At 47.2% G+C, this 15,402-nt stretch overlaps 1 protein-coding gene across 1 annotated transcript in view; it reads left to right on the top strand.

Annotated features, from left to right (window-relative positions):
- The window catches only part of LOC140425041 (polycystin-1-like protein 1), a 543,547-nt gene that overhangs the window by 143,614 nt on the left and 384,531 nt on the right, over positions 1 to 15,402 (top strand). The window contains exon 12 of the mRNA XM_072508831.1: positions 13,487 to 13,604. Within this exon, the coding sequence (XP_072364932.1) occupies positions 13,487 to 13,604 (118 nt within the window). The remainder of the gene's footprint in view (positions 1 to 13,486; positions 13,605 to 15,402) is intronic.

Here is a 15,402-nt window from a genome sequence, read left to right as displayed (position 1 = left end):
TGGCTTTTAAAGCAGACCAAACAGGCCAGCAGCAAGGTTCAATTCCTGTACCAGACTCGCTGAACAGGCGCCGGAATGTGGCGACTAGGGGCTTTTCACAGTAACTTCATTGAAGACTACTTGTGACAATAAGCGATTTTCAATTTTCATTTCAAGTGGAAAGTGAAAATTGATTTGCACAGATGCAACTATATCCATGGATATTGAACACCAGACTTTTTTCCTCCCAAAGTCATAACATTGCTTGTTAAGCGATTGCATGGAAACTACACAAATAATGAATGCCCTGGGCACTGCATATGTTGAAATCCAAAAGTAACGCTGGTGACAAAGGCATTTTACCTGTTCCTTGATATTGATTGGCATGTGGCATAGTGCGGATATGTTAGGATATTGCTTCTTCTCATCATCACACAAGAGACTACAGCAATGGTAAGAAATATTGGAGAATCATACCATTCTTGTTGATACATTCGATGAAACCATTGTCGATTGCCGTAAACACCCATCGGGTTCACCAATGTCCTTTAGGGAAGGAAATCTGCCATCCTCGCCTGGTTTGGCCAACACGTGACTCCAGACCCACAGTGATGTGATTGACTTTTAACTGCCCTCCGAAATGGCCTACCAAGCCACTCAGTTCAAGGGCGATTAGGGATGGGCAACAAGTGCTGGCCTTGCCAGCGACGCTCACATCCCATGATAGAATTTATAAAAATCCAGAAAGCCAGAATTCAAGACAACGCATCAAAATAACTCATTGCCAAAATCAATGTTTCTTCTTCCTTCTGCACTTGAAACTTTAAAAAAAAAAAATTTATTCAAATTTTCAACAATTTTCAACACAACACTCCAACCAGAAAAAAAAAAGCACCGTAAGAAGTCTTACAACACCAGGTTAAAGTCCAACAGGTTTGTTTCGATGTCACTAGCTTTCAGAGCGCTGCTCCTTCCTCGGGTGAATGAAGAGGTATGTTCCAGAAACATATATATAGACAAATTCAAAGCTGCCAGACAATGCTTGGAATGCGACCATTAGCAGGTGATTAAATCTTTACAGATCCAGAGATGGGGTAACCCCAGATTAAAGAGGTGTGAATTGTGTCAAGCCAGGACAGTTGGTAGGATTTCGCAGGCCAGATGGTGGGGGGTGAATGTAATGCGACATGACTCCCAGGTCCCGGTTGAGGCCGCACTCATGTGTGCGGAACTTGGCTATAAGTTTCTGCTCGGCGATTCTGCGTTGTCGCGCACGTCCTGAAGGCCGCCTTGGAGAACGCTTACCCGGAGATCAGAGGCTGAATGCCCTTGACTGCTGAAGTGTTCCCCGACTGGAAGGGAGCATTCCTGCCTGGTGATTGTCGCACGGTGTCCGTTCATTCGTTGTCGCAGCGTCTGCATGGTCTCGCCAATGTACCACGCTTCGGGACATCCTTTCCTGCAGCGTATGAGGTAGACAGCGTTGGCCGAGTCGCACGAGTATGTACCGCGTACCTGGTGGGTGGGGTTCTCGCGTGTAATGGTGGTATCCATGTTGGTGATCTGGCACGTCTTGCAGAGATTACCATGGCAGGGTTGTGTGGTGTCGTGGTCACTGTTCTGAAGGTTGTTCTGTTCAGAAAAAAAAAGAATAAAGCACAAAACAAGCAAAAATTATATATGAGATTTCCGACAAAATACAATAACCCATTTAACAAATAAACACGCCAGTAAGGAAAACGCCCCACTCTAACCTAAACAAACAGAAAAACCAAACGCCTCCCTGCCCACCCCCCTCCCTCCCCCCTGGGTTGCTGCTGCTGTGACCTCCATCTAATGTTCCGCGAGAAAGTCTAGGAACGGTTGCCACCACCTGCAGAGACCCTCGCAAGGCAAACTTTATCCTTTCCAGCTTGATGGACCCTCGTTAATCCAAGCTTCCACACTTGGGAGCTTTGCATCCCTCCACATTAGTAGGATCCTCCGCCGGGCTACCAGGGACGCAAAGGCCAGAACACGGGCCTCTTTCGGCTCCTGCACTCCCGGCTCGTCCACTACCCCAAATAATGCTAATCCCCAGCTCGGCTTGACCCGGGTGTTCACCACTTTGGACACAGTCCTTGCAAAGCCATTCCAGAACCCCTCCAGCGCCGGGCATGTCCAGAACATGTGGGTGTGATTTGCTGGGCTCCCTGAGCACCTCACACACCTGTCCTCCACCCCAAAAAATTTACTTATCCTCGTCCCCATCATATGCGCCCCATGGACAACTTTGAACTGTATTAGGCTGAGCCTAGCGCAAGAGGAGGAAGAATTAACCCTACTCAGGGCATCAGCCCACAGATCATCATCCAGCTCCTCCTCCCACTTACCCTTTAACTCCTCCACCGATGCTTCCTCCACCTCCTGCAGTTCCTGATAGATCCCCGAGACCTTGCCTTCTCGGACCCATACACCCAAAATCACCCTGTCCTGAATCCTTCGTGCTGGGAGCAGCGGAAATTTCCTCACATGCCGTCTAACAAACGCCCTCACTTGCATGTACCTAAAAGCATTCCCGGGAGGTAACCCAAATTTCTCCTCTAGCGCCCCTAGGCTCGCAAACGTCCCATCGATGAATAGGTCCCCAATTCTTTTAATCCCAGCCCGCTGCCAGCTCAGAAACCCCCCATCCATCCTACCCGGAACGAACCTGTGGTTCTCTCGTATCGGGGACCAGACCGAGGCCCCCACCTTGCCCCTATGTCGCCTCTACTGCCCCCAGATCTTCAGAGTCGCCGCCACCACCGGACACAAGGGGCGTCATTCTCCGACCCCCCGCCGGGTCGGAGAATGGCCGTTGGCCGCCGTGAATCCCGCCCCCGCCCCCGCCGAAGTCTCCGCTCCCGGAGATTGGGCGGGGGCGGGAATCCGGCCGCGCCGGTTGGCGGGACCCCCCGCTGGATTCTCCGGCCCGCATGGGCCGAAGTCCCGCCCAGGAATTGCCTGTCCCGCCGGCGTAAATCAAACCTGGTATTTACCGGCGGGACCAGGCGGCGTGGGCGGGCTCCGGGGTCCTGGGGGGGGGCGCGGGGCGATCTGGCCCCGGGGGTTGCCCCCACGGTGGCCTGGCCCGCGATCGGGGCCCACCGATCCGCGGGCGGGCCTGTGCCGTGAGGGCACTCTTTCCCTTCCGCCTCCGCCACGGCCTCCACCATGGCGGAGGCGGAAGTGACTCTCCCCACTGCGCATGCGCGGGAAACTGACAGCGGCCGCTGACGCTCCCGCGCATGCGCTGGGAAACTGACAGCGGCCGCTGACGCTCCCGCGCATGCGCCGCATTTCCGCGCCAGCTGGCGGGGCAACAAACGCCATTTCCGCCAGCTGGCGGGGCGGAAATCCCTCCAGCGTCGGCCTAGCCCCTCAATGTTGGGGCTAGGCCGCCAAAGATGTGGAGACTTCCGCACCTTTTTGCCGGCGCGATGCCCGTCTGATTTGCGCCGGCTTTGGCGCCAGTCGGCGGGCATCCCGCCGTTGGGGGAGAATTTCGCCCAAGGTGTACCTTGTCAGCGGAAGCGGCAACGGTGCCGTCACCAGCGCCCCCAGACTCGTACCCACACAAGACACCACCTCTAGCCTCTTCCACACCTCCCCCTCTACCTCCATTACCCACTTACGGATCATCGCCACATTAGCTGCCCAATAATAGCCACATAGATTCGGCAGCGCCAGCACCCACCTCCGTCCCTGCTACGCTCCAAAAACACCCTCTTCACCCTCGGGGTCTTATTCGCCCACACAAATCCCATAATACTCCTGCTTACCCATTTAAAAACAGCCTTGGGGATTAGGATGGGCAGGCACTGGAACACAAACAGGAACGTCGGGAGGACCGTCATGTTGACCGACTGCACCCTACCCGCCAGGGAGAGTGGCAGCATATCCCATCTCTTGAAGTCCTCCTCCATCTGTTCCACCAACCGTGTCAAATTGAGCTTGTGCAGGGCCCCCCAGTTCCTAGCAACCTGTATCCCCAGGTATCGGAAGCTCCTCTCCGCCCTCTTCAGTGGTAGCTCGTCTATCTGTACTTGAAACTTATAGGATAGGGAGAGACTTGTTAGGTGCCTGAAACATGAACTCTGAATATCGCCACAAACATTGGCTACTATTCTTTAATCAACAATGTGATTGTAAAATACCCAAGAGTCTGGTATAAAAACACAGGCCAGCAAATGTGTTGAATGAGTTGCTCCCTGATATTCGCAAATTTGAGTGAGATTATTTCACTTTGTTGAGAATAGGAGTCTGAATCAGAATGAGCACAGTTCCAGTTGAAGATACCTCCAGAGAGGTGGTATGCACCAGCACCTCCAGTGCAACATAAATACTTGCCAACAGCAGTATTCATGTCTCTGGCTGAGATAAGCAATTAGCTAGAGCTTTCTCATCTCTCCAATGCAAGCAAACTAATGAATTCACCTCTGCTACTGAAGGCAGGCAGAAGGGAATATTTTGCCCCTGTTTGTCTATTTGTAAAGAATATATCTCAAAAAGTAATGGGTGGATGCCAATACACCTTGGTACACAGAGTATGATCCAAGGAAGAATTTTTCGTTTTTGGTCAAGATGTAGATACGGATGCCGGAATTCTTTTTAAAGATCTGTTAAGATTAGGAGATAGTGGATTGGCTTTTTCTTCAGAATGTTGTAGGTTTTATTTAGTGTTGTGGATTGTCTCAGTAGCTGTAGTGGAATATCTCAGCTGTCAAAATGTGAGCAGAATTTGGTTGATGCAGGTGCATTCACCTGAAGCCTCTTCAGTGAGAATGAAGCTCTTCATTAAAAAAAATATTTGTTCAGCTTTGTGTTACAGAACATCAATAAGGCAGGGGAAAACATCAGTAAGAGCTAATTGTAATAATGTTGAGTTATGTTGAAAGAATTAGGATTTATATATTTTTTTGGTACCATCACTGTCATTTTTATCGTACTGAAAAACAGGCTGTTGGGGATGTGATCTTTGTAATTGGATTATAAAATGAGTAACTGAAAAGGTCTAAAATAACAGTAAGAAGTGGTTTTGATATGTTAATAAACCAAGAGGAATTTCAATAATAATTTACCTAAGGCAGTAAAAGTAGTTGTTTTGAAGTGGGATGTTTTAGTTCAAATGGGGACATATGCAAGTTGTAAAAATTGTAAGTAAATGTGGCAGAGAAAAGGTGAATTTACTTTTAAAAACATGGGAGCTAAGGTAAAGAAACGAGTTTGATTAATTCTGGCAAAAGGGAACTTCTGAGAGACTGGATGAAACGATAGAGTTCAAAGGGAAGGAACATGTTTAAGAAAGCTCTGAAGCCTGTGTGTGGATTGCTGCCTATATCTTCCAGAAGACGACAGACTAGCTCCCAGAAGACAGTGTGGACAAGGCCAGACTTGGAGATCCAGTTGTTGTCCGCCTCAATCGACACCCCAGTGTGGTGATATGTCTGGAGACAATATTGTATATAGCTGGTGCTGCGACCTCCAACCAGCAGGTGGAGGTACAGATCCACCGTGTGTTCTAAACAATATTATATATAGTTGGTGGTGTGAGCTCCAACCAGCAGGTGGTGGTACAGATCCACCATGCATCTCGAGACAGTGGTCATGTGACAACGCATTCAGATATAATCCAGGGCAGATCGTGTGATCCTCAGGTTATAAAACGTACATGAGGAGAATCGTGCATAGGGGTAGTACCAGGGGAGTACAAAAAAACTCCATGATAACTTGCTCTGCTCAGATCGTTACCTTACCCCGTGTGCTTTAATAAAGACCCTAGTTTGGACAAGTCACAAGCAGTTCTGTGGATTCCTTGCTCGACGTCAAACACCGAACGCAACCTGGTACCAGGGTGCTGAAGATTTGAAGATAATGACGGTACTGACAAAGTTAAAATTCGGCAGAAGGACCGACGTAGTGAACTGCAGTCATTGGCGACCCAACGCACTAGAAGACACTGAAACTCGAGATGGACGGACTGAAAACCCCCCACCAGCTTCAGATATCCAGTAATGTAGATGAAAACTGGCGGCTCTTCAAGCAGCAGTTCAAACTCTATGCATCGGCTCTAGGCCTGCAGACCCAGCCTGACGAAAGGCGAATAGCGTTGCTGCTAACAGTGGCAGGTCCACAAGCAACTGAACTGTATAATACACCTGCTTTTGACAATGAGGAGGATAGCAAGAGATACAATGAAATCTGATGGGTACTTTGATTGACATTGCTACCCCAAAAGGAATGAGACATTTGCAAGATATATGTTCCATACGCGTACCCAGAAACCTGGTAAATTGTTCAACAGTTTTGTCACTGACTTGAGGCTGAAGGCCCAGTCATGCAATTTCATTAGCCTGAAATCTTCTCTGATCCACGGCCAAATTGTCTTTGGTGCATCAAATGATAAACTACCTGAGAGGTTGCTGCGGGACGAAGATTTGATATTGGAACAAGCACTAAAGATTTGCCAGGCGAGCGAGGTAGTTGCACAGCAAATCAGCACACTGCTTAAAACATGATGCCAGCATAGAGGACATTTCGGCCATTAACTCTGATTGTCAAGTATGGGCTGGAGCAGAGGGAAATGTTTAGACACATGCAGGTTCGAGATTTTGCCAGAAAGGAGATACAGAACTTCCCGGAGGAGCCGGCCTCCACATTGCTGGAGGAGGTGCTGACGACAGGGAGACTGGAGAAGGGGGTAGTGCAAGCGGTCTACTGAGCTATTTTGGAAGAGGGGATGGCACCACTGGAAGGGATCAAAGCAAAGTGGGAGGAAGAGTTGGGAGATGATATCGATGGAGGGGTTCTGGTGAGGTGCTCCGGAGAGTGAATGCTTCCACCTCGTGCGAGAGGTTTCATAGAATTTACAGTGCAGAAGGAGGCCATTCGGCCCATCGAGTCTGCACTGGCTCTTGGAAAGAGCACCCTACCCAAGGTCCACACCTCCACCCTATCCCCATAACCCAGTAACCCCACCCAACACTAAGGGCAATTATGGACACTAAGGGCAATTTAGCATAGCTAATCCAACTAACCAGCACATCTTTAGACTGTGGGAGGAAACCGGAGCACCCGGAGGAAACCCACACACACACTGGGAGGATGTGCAGACTCCGCACAGACAGTGACCCAAGCCAGAATCGAACCTGGGACCCTGGAGCTTTGAAGCAATTGTGCTATCCACAATGCTACCGTGCTGCCCTATTGGGGTTGATACAGAGCACACCTCACGAGGGCGAGGATGAGCTGATTCTTTGAAGGAGTCGAAGATGTCTGTGAACGTTATGGGTGGGGGGGGGGGCTGCTAATCACGTTCATATGTTTTGGTCCTGTCCAAAGCTAGAGGATTACTGGAAGGAGGTTTTTAGGGTAATTTCTAAAGTGGTGCACGTGAAACTGGACCCGGGCCCCCGGGAGGCCACATTTGGGGTGTCGGACCAGCCAGGGTTGGAAACGGGTGCGGGGGCAGATGTTGTAGCCTTCGCTTCGTTGATCGCCCGAAGGCGGATCCTGATGTGTTGGAGGGCAGCCTCTCCACCCTGTGCCCTGGCGTGGCGGGGGGATCTGTTGGAATTCTTGACTCTTGAGAAGGTTAAGTTTGAACTGAGGGGAATGGCAGAAGGGTTCTACAATTCATAGGCATTATTCATTATGCACTTTCATGAACTGGATAACATCGAACATTAGTTGGGGGTGGGTGGGTGGGAGGGTTGGGGGGGAGGGGGGGCGATGGGTGTTAATGGTGGGTGTTAATGGTGGCTATGTGTGATTCCTGATTCCTTTTTGTCAGTTGTTTATATGAACATGTGGGCGAATGTTTTGGGTTTGGTGGGAGGATGGGATCGTTGTTATTGTTATGGGGATTGACATATTTGTTAGTGATTATTGTTTATTGTTGGTGGGTGTAAATTTGGGAGAAAATGCGAAAAAGGAGGAGAACAAAGAAATTCTTTTTTTAAAAACTCTGATTGTTTCACCACACATTCTATCTGACTTACATACTGTTCCAGCATTTTCAGTTTTTAATATTGAATAGATTAACTGCAATCTTTTGTCTCCTTTGTTTTTATTGGTTACAGAGTTGAGTGAGTGGGCAAGTGAATGGCAAATGCAGTATTATTTCGATAAATGCGAGGTTATCCACTTTGGTCGCAAAAGCGGGAAGGCAGTCTATTATCTGAGTGGCCATACATTAGGTGGGGGGAATGCGCAACGAGACCTGGTGACCTTGTAACAGTCACTGAAGGTAAGCACGCAGGTGCAACCGGCGGTAAAGAAGGCGAATGACATGTTAGCCTTCATTGCAAGAGGGCTCAAGTACAGTAGCAGAGGTGTCTTGCTGCTGCAGTTATATAGGGCAGACCTGGAGAATTGTGTGCAGTTTTGGTCTCCTTATCTGAGGAAGGATGTTTTTGCTATAGAGGGAGGGCAGAGAAGGCTTACCAGACTGATTCCTGGGGTGGCGGGACTGACGTACGAGGAAAGATTGAGTCAGTTAGGTTTGTATTCACTGGAGTTCAGAAGAATGAGGGAGGGATCTCATAGAAACCTATAAAATTCTACAGGACTAGACAGCATAAATGCAGAAAAGATGTTCCCGATGCAAGAGGTGTCCAGAACCAGGGGTCACAGTCTGAGGATACAGGGTAGACTGTTTACGACGGAGGTGAGGAGAAATGTCTTCATCCAGAGAGTGGTCAGCCTGTGGAATTTGTTACCACAGGAAGAGGTTGAGGCCAAAACATTGTAAGTTTTTAAGAAGCAGTTCGGTATAGCACTTGGGGCGAAGTGTATCAAAGGATTATGGGGGGAAAGCGGGATTTAGGCTATTGAGTTGGATGATCAGCCATGATAATGAATGACGGAGTGAGCTCGAAGGGCTGACTAGCATCCTCCTGCTCCTATTTTCTATGTTTCTATAATACTTCTAGTTTTGCAGGAATGGGTTTCTACCTGAAGCCTTGTGACATTGCGGCATGGTAGCACAGTGGTTAGCATTGTTGCTTCAAAGCACCAGGGTCCCAGGTTCGATTCCCGGCTTGGCTCACTGTCTGTGCGAAGTCTGCACATTCTCCCCGTGTCTGCGTGGGTTTCCTCCGGGCGCTCCAGTTTCCATCCACAAGTCCTGAAAGATGTGCTGTCAGGTAATTTGGACATTCTGAATTCTCCCTCTGTGTATCCGAACAGGCGCCGGAATGTGGTGACGAGGGGCTTTTCACAGTAACTTCATTGCAGTGTTAATGTAAGCCTACTTGTGACAATAAAAGATTATTATTGTATCTTTTCACCTTCCGGGTGGCACAGTAGCACAGTGGCTAGCATTGCCGCCTCACAACGCCAGGGACCCGGATTCAATTATGGGTTTGGGTGACTTGTAGAGTTTGCAGATTCTCCCCATGTCTGTATGGGTTTCCTCCCACAGTCCAAAGATGTGCAGGTTAGGTGGATCGGACATGCTAAATTGCCCCTTCGTGTATAAAGGTTAGGTTATGGGAATAAGTTGGGGGAGTGAGCCGAGATTAGGGTGCTCTTTCGGAGGGTCAGTGCACTGTAGGGATTCTATGATGGTGCAATTTAACGGAAAAGTTTCTAAATGTCATTTCAGGCGGATTTGGCTGGGCGTTTCTCTTCGGCTCTGTCGGCGAGTTCTCCACCGCTATCTAACCACACTAAAGCCACTTTCTGGGCCGTGGAACGTTTCTCTCCAAGCTAGCCGACACTTTTTTCAATCATGGGGAGCCTTACCATGGCCCCTTTCGGGCTCCCACCTTCATACCCCCCTCATCCCTCCTTTCATGGGCATGACCCCCCTCAGGCCCTGACCCTTGGCAGTGTCACCCTGGTACCCAGGCACGCTGGAATTATCAAGGTTCCTGGGCGGCGCTGGCAGGAGCACTGGAACCCTGACCGGGGCCCTGATGCAAGTTTTAAATTCCTCTCAAGCCACGAGGGTAGTGCCAGAGGACTGGGAAACAGCTCCTGTTGTTCCACTTTTCAAGAAGGATAAACAAAGAATTACAGACCGGTGTGTCTCACATCAGTGGTAGGGAAACTATTGGCGAAAGTTCTGAATGAGAGAATGAATTTCCATTTGGAAAGGCATGGGTTGATTAGGGATAACCAGCATGGCTTTGTCAGAGGGAGGTCCTGCCTCACAAATTTGATAGAATTTTTTGATAAAGTGACCAAGTGTGTGAATGAAGGAAGTCACCTGTGGCACTTCACATTCATTCAGGTATCAATTAGCTTTTGGACACTTGCAGTCAGTGTTCATAGAATCATAGAATTTACAGTGCAGAAGGAGGCCATTTGGCCCATCGAGTCTGCACCCACTCTTGGAAAGAGCACACTTCCCATGCCTCCACCCCAGTCCCGTAACCCAGTAACCCCACCTAACCGTCTTGGACAATAGGGGCAATTTTTCATGGCCAATCCACCTAACCTGTACATCTTTGGTCTGTGGGAGCGATGCGACCATCAATTCACACGAGACGGAGAGTTGAAGTGAACAGTGGTTTTAATCAGCTAGAACTGTGCCTGCCTGCGACTGCTCTGTACTGAGTGCCGCCTACTGGCTGCAGATCTATATACCTCCCCTGAGGGGGCGGAGCCCACAAGGGCACCAACATAATACAATGTAATGGAATGTAATACAATGGTGGGCCATAGGCGAAGCCCACAAGGGCACCAACATAATACAATGTAATGGTGAATGGTAGAAGTAATACGTTCACCACAGGGAGGAAACCGGAGCACCCAGAGAAACCCCACGCACACATGGGGAGAACATGCAGACTCCGCACAGACAGTGATCCAAGCCAGGAATTGAACCTGGGACCGTGGTTGTGAAGCAACCGTGCTAACCACTGTGCTACCATGCTCCTGCTGACTCTTCAGATAAGTTCAGAATATATAGGAGCAGAATTGGGCCATTCAGCCCATTGAATATTCCCCACCATTCTATCATGGCTAATATGTTCCTCATCTGCTACCTACAATGTTATGGACCAAGAGCTAGATTGTGAAATCAGTCAGAGAATCTCCTCCCTAGAACAACAAAGAACAAAGAAATGTACAGCACAGGAACAGGCCCTTCGGCCCTCCAAGCCCGTGCCGACCATGCTGCCCGACTAAACTACAATCTTCTACACTTCCTGGGTCCGTATCCCTCTATTCCCATCCTAATCATGTCCATGATATGACTTAAGAGCGGGAGTAGGCAATTTAGCCCCCCGAGCCTAACGCCCTAAATGTGATCATGGCTGATCCCATCCTGGCCTTAACCCCCTTGTCCTGCCCATTCTCCATAATCCTTCAACTCATTACCAATTCAAAATCTGTCTAACTCCTCCTTAAATTTACTCACTGTCCCTGCATCCACCGTACTGTGTGGTAGCGAATTTCACAGATTTACAACCTAGTGGGAGAAGTCGTTTTTCCTCAAAACTGTTTTAAATTTGCTACCTCTTATTCATAGATTATGACCTCACATTTTAGAATGCCCCACAAGTGGAAGCATCAGCTCCACGTCTACTTTATCCATACCTTTAGCACTTTGCATCCCTCATTTCGATCTCCCCTCATTCTTCTAAACTTTAGAGAGTACAGGCCCAAACAGTTCAATCTCTCGTCATACGACAAACCCCTCATCTCTGGAATCAATCGAGTGAACCTCCTCTGAACTGCCTCCAATGCCACTATATCTTTCCTCAAATAAAGGGACCAAAACTGCTCAATACTCCAGGTGCGGTCTTACCAATGCCTTGTATAGTTGCAACAACACTTCCTTACCTTTGTACTCTATTCCTTTTGCTATAAATGCCAACATTCCATTTGCTTTCCTTATTATCAGCTGTACCTGCATGCTCGGTTTCTGTGACTCATGCACGAGGACACCCAGATCCCTCTGCATCGGAGCCCAAAGTCTCTCCCCATTTGGATAATAAGTTGCCTTTACATTTTATTGACCAAAATGCATGACCGCACATTTATCCACGTTAAACTCCATCTGCCACATTTTGGCTCACTCTCCTAACCTATCTATATCCATTTGTAATGTTCTTACTTCCTCATTGCAATTTACTGTCCCACCTATTTTTGTGTCATCTGCAAATTTGACTATAGAACCTTCTATCCCTGTATCCAAGTCATTAATATAGATTGTAAATAGATGGGGCCCAAGGACCAAAACCTGTGGCACTCCAGTAGTTACATCTTGCCATCCAGAAAAAGACCCATTTATCCCGACTCTCTGTCTCCGCACAGTCAGCCAGTCTTCTATCCAAGCGAATAAGTTACCCCTAATCCCATGTGATCTCATCTTGTGAATCAACCTTCTGTGCGGCACCTTATCAAACTCCTTCCGGAAGTCTAGATATACTACATCTACAGGATCCCCATTATCCACTTTGCTTGTTACATCTTCGAAGACCTCAAGCAAAACCATGCTGACTCTGGTAGACAGCGCTTTGGCTTTCCAAATGTCCTGATATCGTATCCTTGATAATTGATTCTAACAATTGTCCAACAACAGATGTTAAACTAACTGGTCTGTAATTTCCCACATTCTGACTGCCTCTCTTTTTGAATAAGGGAGTCACATTAGCATTTTTCCAATCCACTGGAACCTTTCCCGTGTCCATGGAATTTTGGAATAACATAACCAATGGATCCACTATCTCTGCTGCCACTTCCTTTAACACCCTTGGATGTAAGCCATCAGGCCCTGGGGATTTGTCTGCCCTCAATCCCAAGAGTTTGTTGAGTACCGTTTCCCTATTGATACGGATTGTTCCAAGTTCCACCCTTTCTATTACCTCTGAATTGTCTGTTCCTCCAGGAATGGTTCTAGTCTCCTCCACTGTGAGAACTGAGGCAAAGGATTGATTTAGCACCTCGGCCATTTCTGTAATCCCCACTGTTACTCACCGGTTTCATCTTCTAAGGGATCAACATTCACCTTAGTGACTCTCTTCACCTTTATGTACCTGAAGAAACTTTTGCTATCCTTTTAAATATCATGTGCCAGGTTTTTTTCATAATTTACCTTCGCGTTTTTTATTACCTTGTTGGATGGTGGGAAGCGATACCCTAACATCCAAAAGATTCAGACCCATGAGCTAATCCTATCCTAAAATTTCAGTATATCGGCTGACATTTTGTACTTGGGGAGTGCTGTGTCATCAGAGGTACTGTCTCTTTGTAGATATGGACACAAAAGATACCGTAATGTTATTCAAATTAGAGCAGAGAGCACACCCAGTCTTTTTAATGTTTATACAGAGCATATGGGCATTGTTGGCAAGTCCAGCATTTAATTCACAACTTTATTTGCCCTTTAGAAAGTGATGGTGAACACCACCTTGAAATGCTGCAGTCTGTGTGGTCTTGATACACCCACAGTACCTGTACAGCTTTTCAACATTGTTTCTGCTTGTAATTTTGATCAATTTGGTATAAATTTATTTCCATTTCTTCCCTCTAGTCTACTTCAGCCTTCAGTTGCAAAATGGAATGCGAAACTTGGGAGTGGATCAAACTATATCTTTCTATGGCTATACTCAGATGGTATAATGAACCATACACTTGCAGGTCCAAACCAGGTATGATATAACATAGGTACAAACTGTAGTGACGGTGTTTTGATGGACCAGTGTGTAGTAGGATTGATCTCCACATCACTGAGTTCTTGACCTATCATCCTGACAGGTATCAACTGGACAAGATTACCTTTCATAATGAGCTATCAGAAAACTCCAAGGTAACCAGGTCACCCACCTTTTCACACCCTCCACCAACATCCCCTCTGTGCATATCCTGGTAATCAATTCAGAAAGACTGAGTTGAGTTGGAAATCAGCTGTTCAACTGCAATTGGTGAAGGGCTCAAATAGACCAGAGAGGACAAACATGAGGGTAGAAAATGAAGATGTTAAAAACAAGGCAAAAATTGCATTATGTCGGGGCAATAATCAATGGTGCACTTCAGTTTATTAAACTATACTTGGGGGCGGCACGGTGGCACAGTTGTTAGCACTGCTACCTCACAGCACAGAGAACCCGGGTTCAATCCCGGTCCCAGATTACTGTCCCCGCGGAGTTTGCACATTCTCCCTGTGTTTGCATGGGTCTCATCCCCACAACCCAAGGATGTGCAGTGTAGCTGGATTGATCAAACTGAATTGCCCCTTAATTTAAAAAAAATTAAACAATGTTTGCTGTGTTTTGATTGTTGAAATTATCCGTGTTAACTAATGAATTCTCATGATTATCATTTTAAAGATTTTTTCGACAATGAAGTGAGTATATCAGGTTAAATGCAAGGCATCTGATGGGAAATAAAAATTTAGATCTCAATAAAATTTATTAAGTACCATTTTAAATGTCATTTGGATTTTTAAAGCTTTTTTCATTGAAGATTTACAAAATGGGTATTTTTATGAAAACAGTTGTATTAAATGTTGGATCATGCACATTTGAAATGTTAGAAATTGAAATGTTATGGTGTAATTAATTCAGTCCATCACCAGTTAATTAAGGAGAATTGAAGGAGGAGCACTTTCAATGCAAGGATTCCCCTTTATTGACCTACTCCATCAGTTTAAATTATCTTCCCTAACTGGCAGAAAACATATTAGTTTTGATGAACTCCCTACAATATTCAACATGGCTAAACACTCAGCAGCTCTTTGGCAGTGTAACATATTTAAATATCTACCATTGGCTCTCTGATCACTATCTAGGAGGCAAAATGTTTGACCCCTTATTATCAATGTAAACTACTTTGTAGATGACATTGCTTGATCAGCTTTTGATTGGCTTTCAAATTCAAATGCCAGGTTTCCATGAGTGTGAGGAAGCTTTGTGGGCAGCACGGTAGCACAGGTGGATAGCACTGTGGCTTCAGAGCGCCAGGGTCCCAGGTTCGATTCCCCGCTGGGTCACTGTCTGTGAGGAGTCTGCACGTTCTCTGCGTGGGTTTCCTCCGGGTGCTCCGGTTTCCTCCCACAGTCCAAAGACGTGCGGGTTAGGTGGATTGGCCATGATAAATTGCCCTTAGTGACCAAAAAGGTTAGGAGGGGTTATTGGGTTACGGGGATAGGGTGGAAGTGAGGGCTTAAGTGGGTTGGTGCAGACTCGATGGGCCGAATGGCCTCCTTCTGCACTGTATGTTCTATGTTCTTTCATATTTTGGAGTTCTTCTATCAACAGGGGGGGTTGAAATTTTTTTGGGCAAATTGCCATCAGCCAAATCATAGAACCCCTAGAGTGCAGAAGGGGGCCATTCGGCCCATCAAGTCTGCACCAACCCTCCAAAAGAGCACCTCACCTAGGCCCACTTCCCCTACCCATTACACCGCACATTGATCATGGCTAATCCACCTAACCTGCACATCTTTGG

This window comes from Scyliorhinus torazame, chromosome 6, assembly GCF_047496885.1.
Source record: "Scyliorhinus torazame isolate Kashiwa2021f chromosome 6, sScyTor2.1, whole genome shotgun sequence".
NCBI classification, from domain to species: domain Eukaryota; kingdom Metazoa; phylum Chordata; class Chondrichthyes; order Carcharhiniformes; family Scyliorhinidae; genus Scyliorhinus; species Scyliorhinus torazame.
Note: the sequence above shows the minus strand (reverse complement) of the source record. Positions and strands in the feature narration are given on the sequence as shown.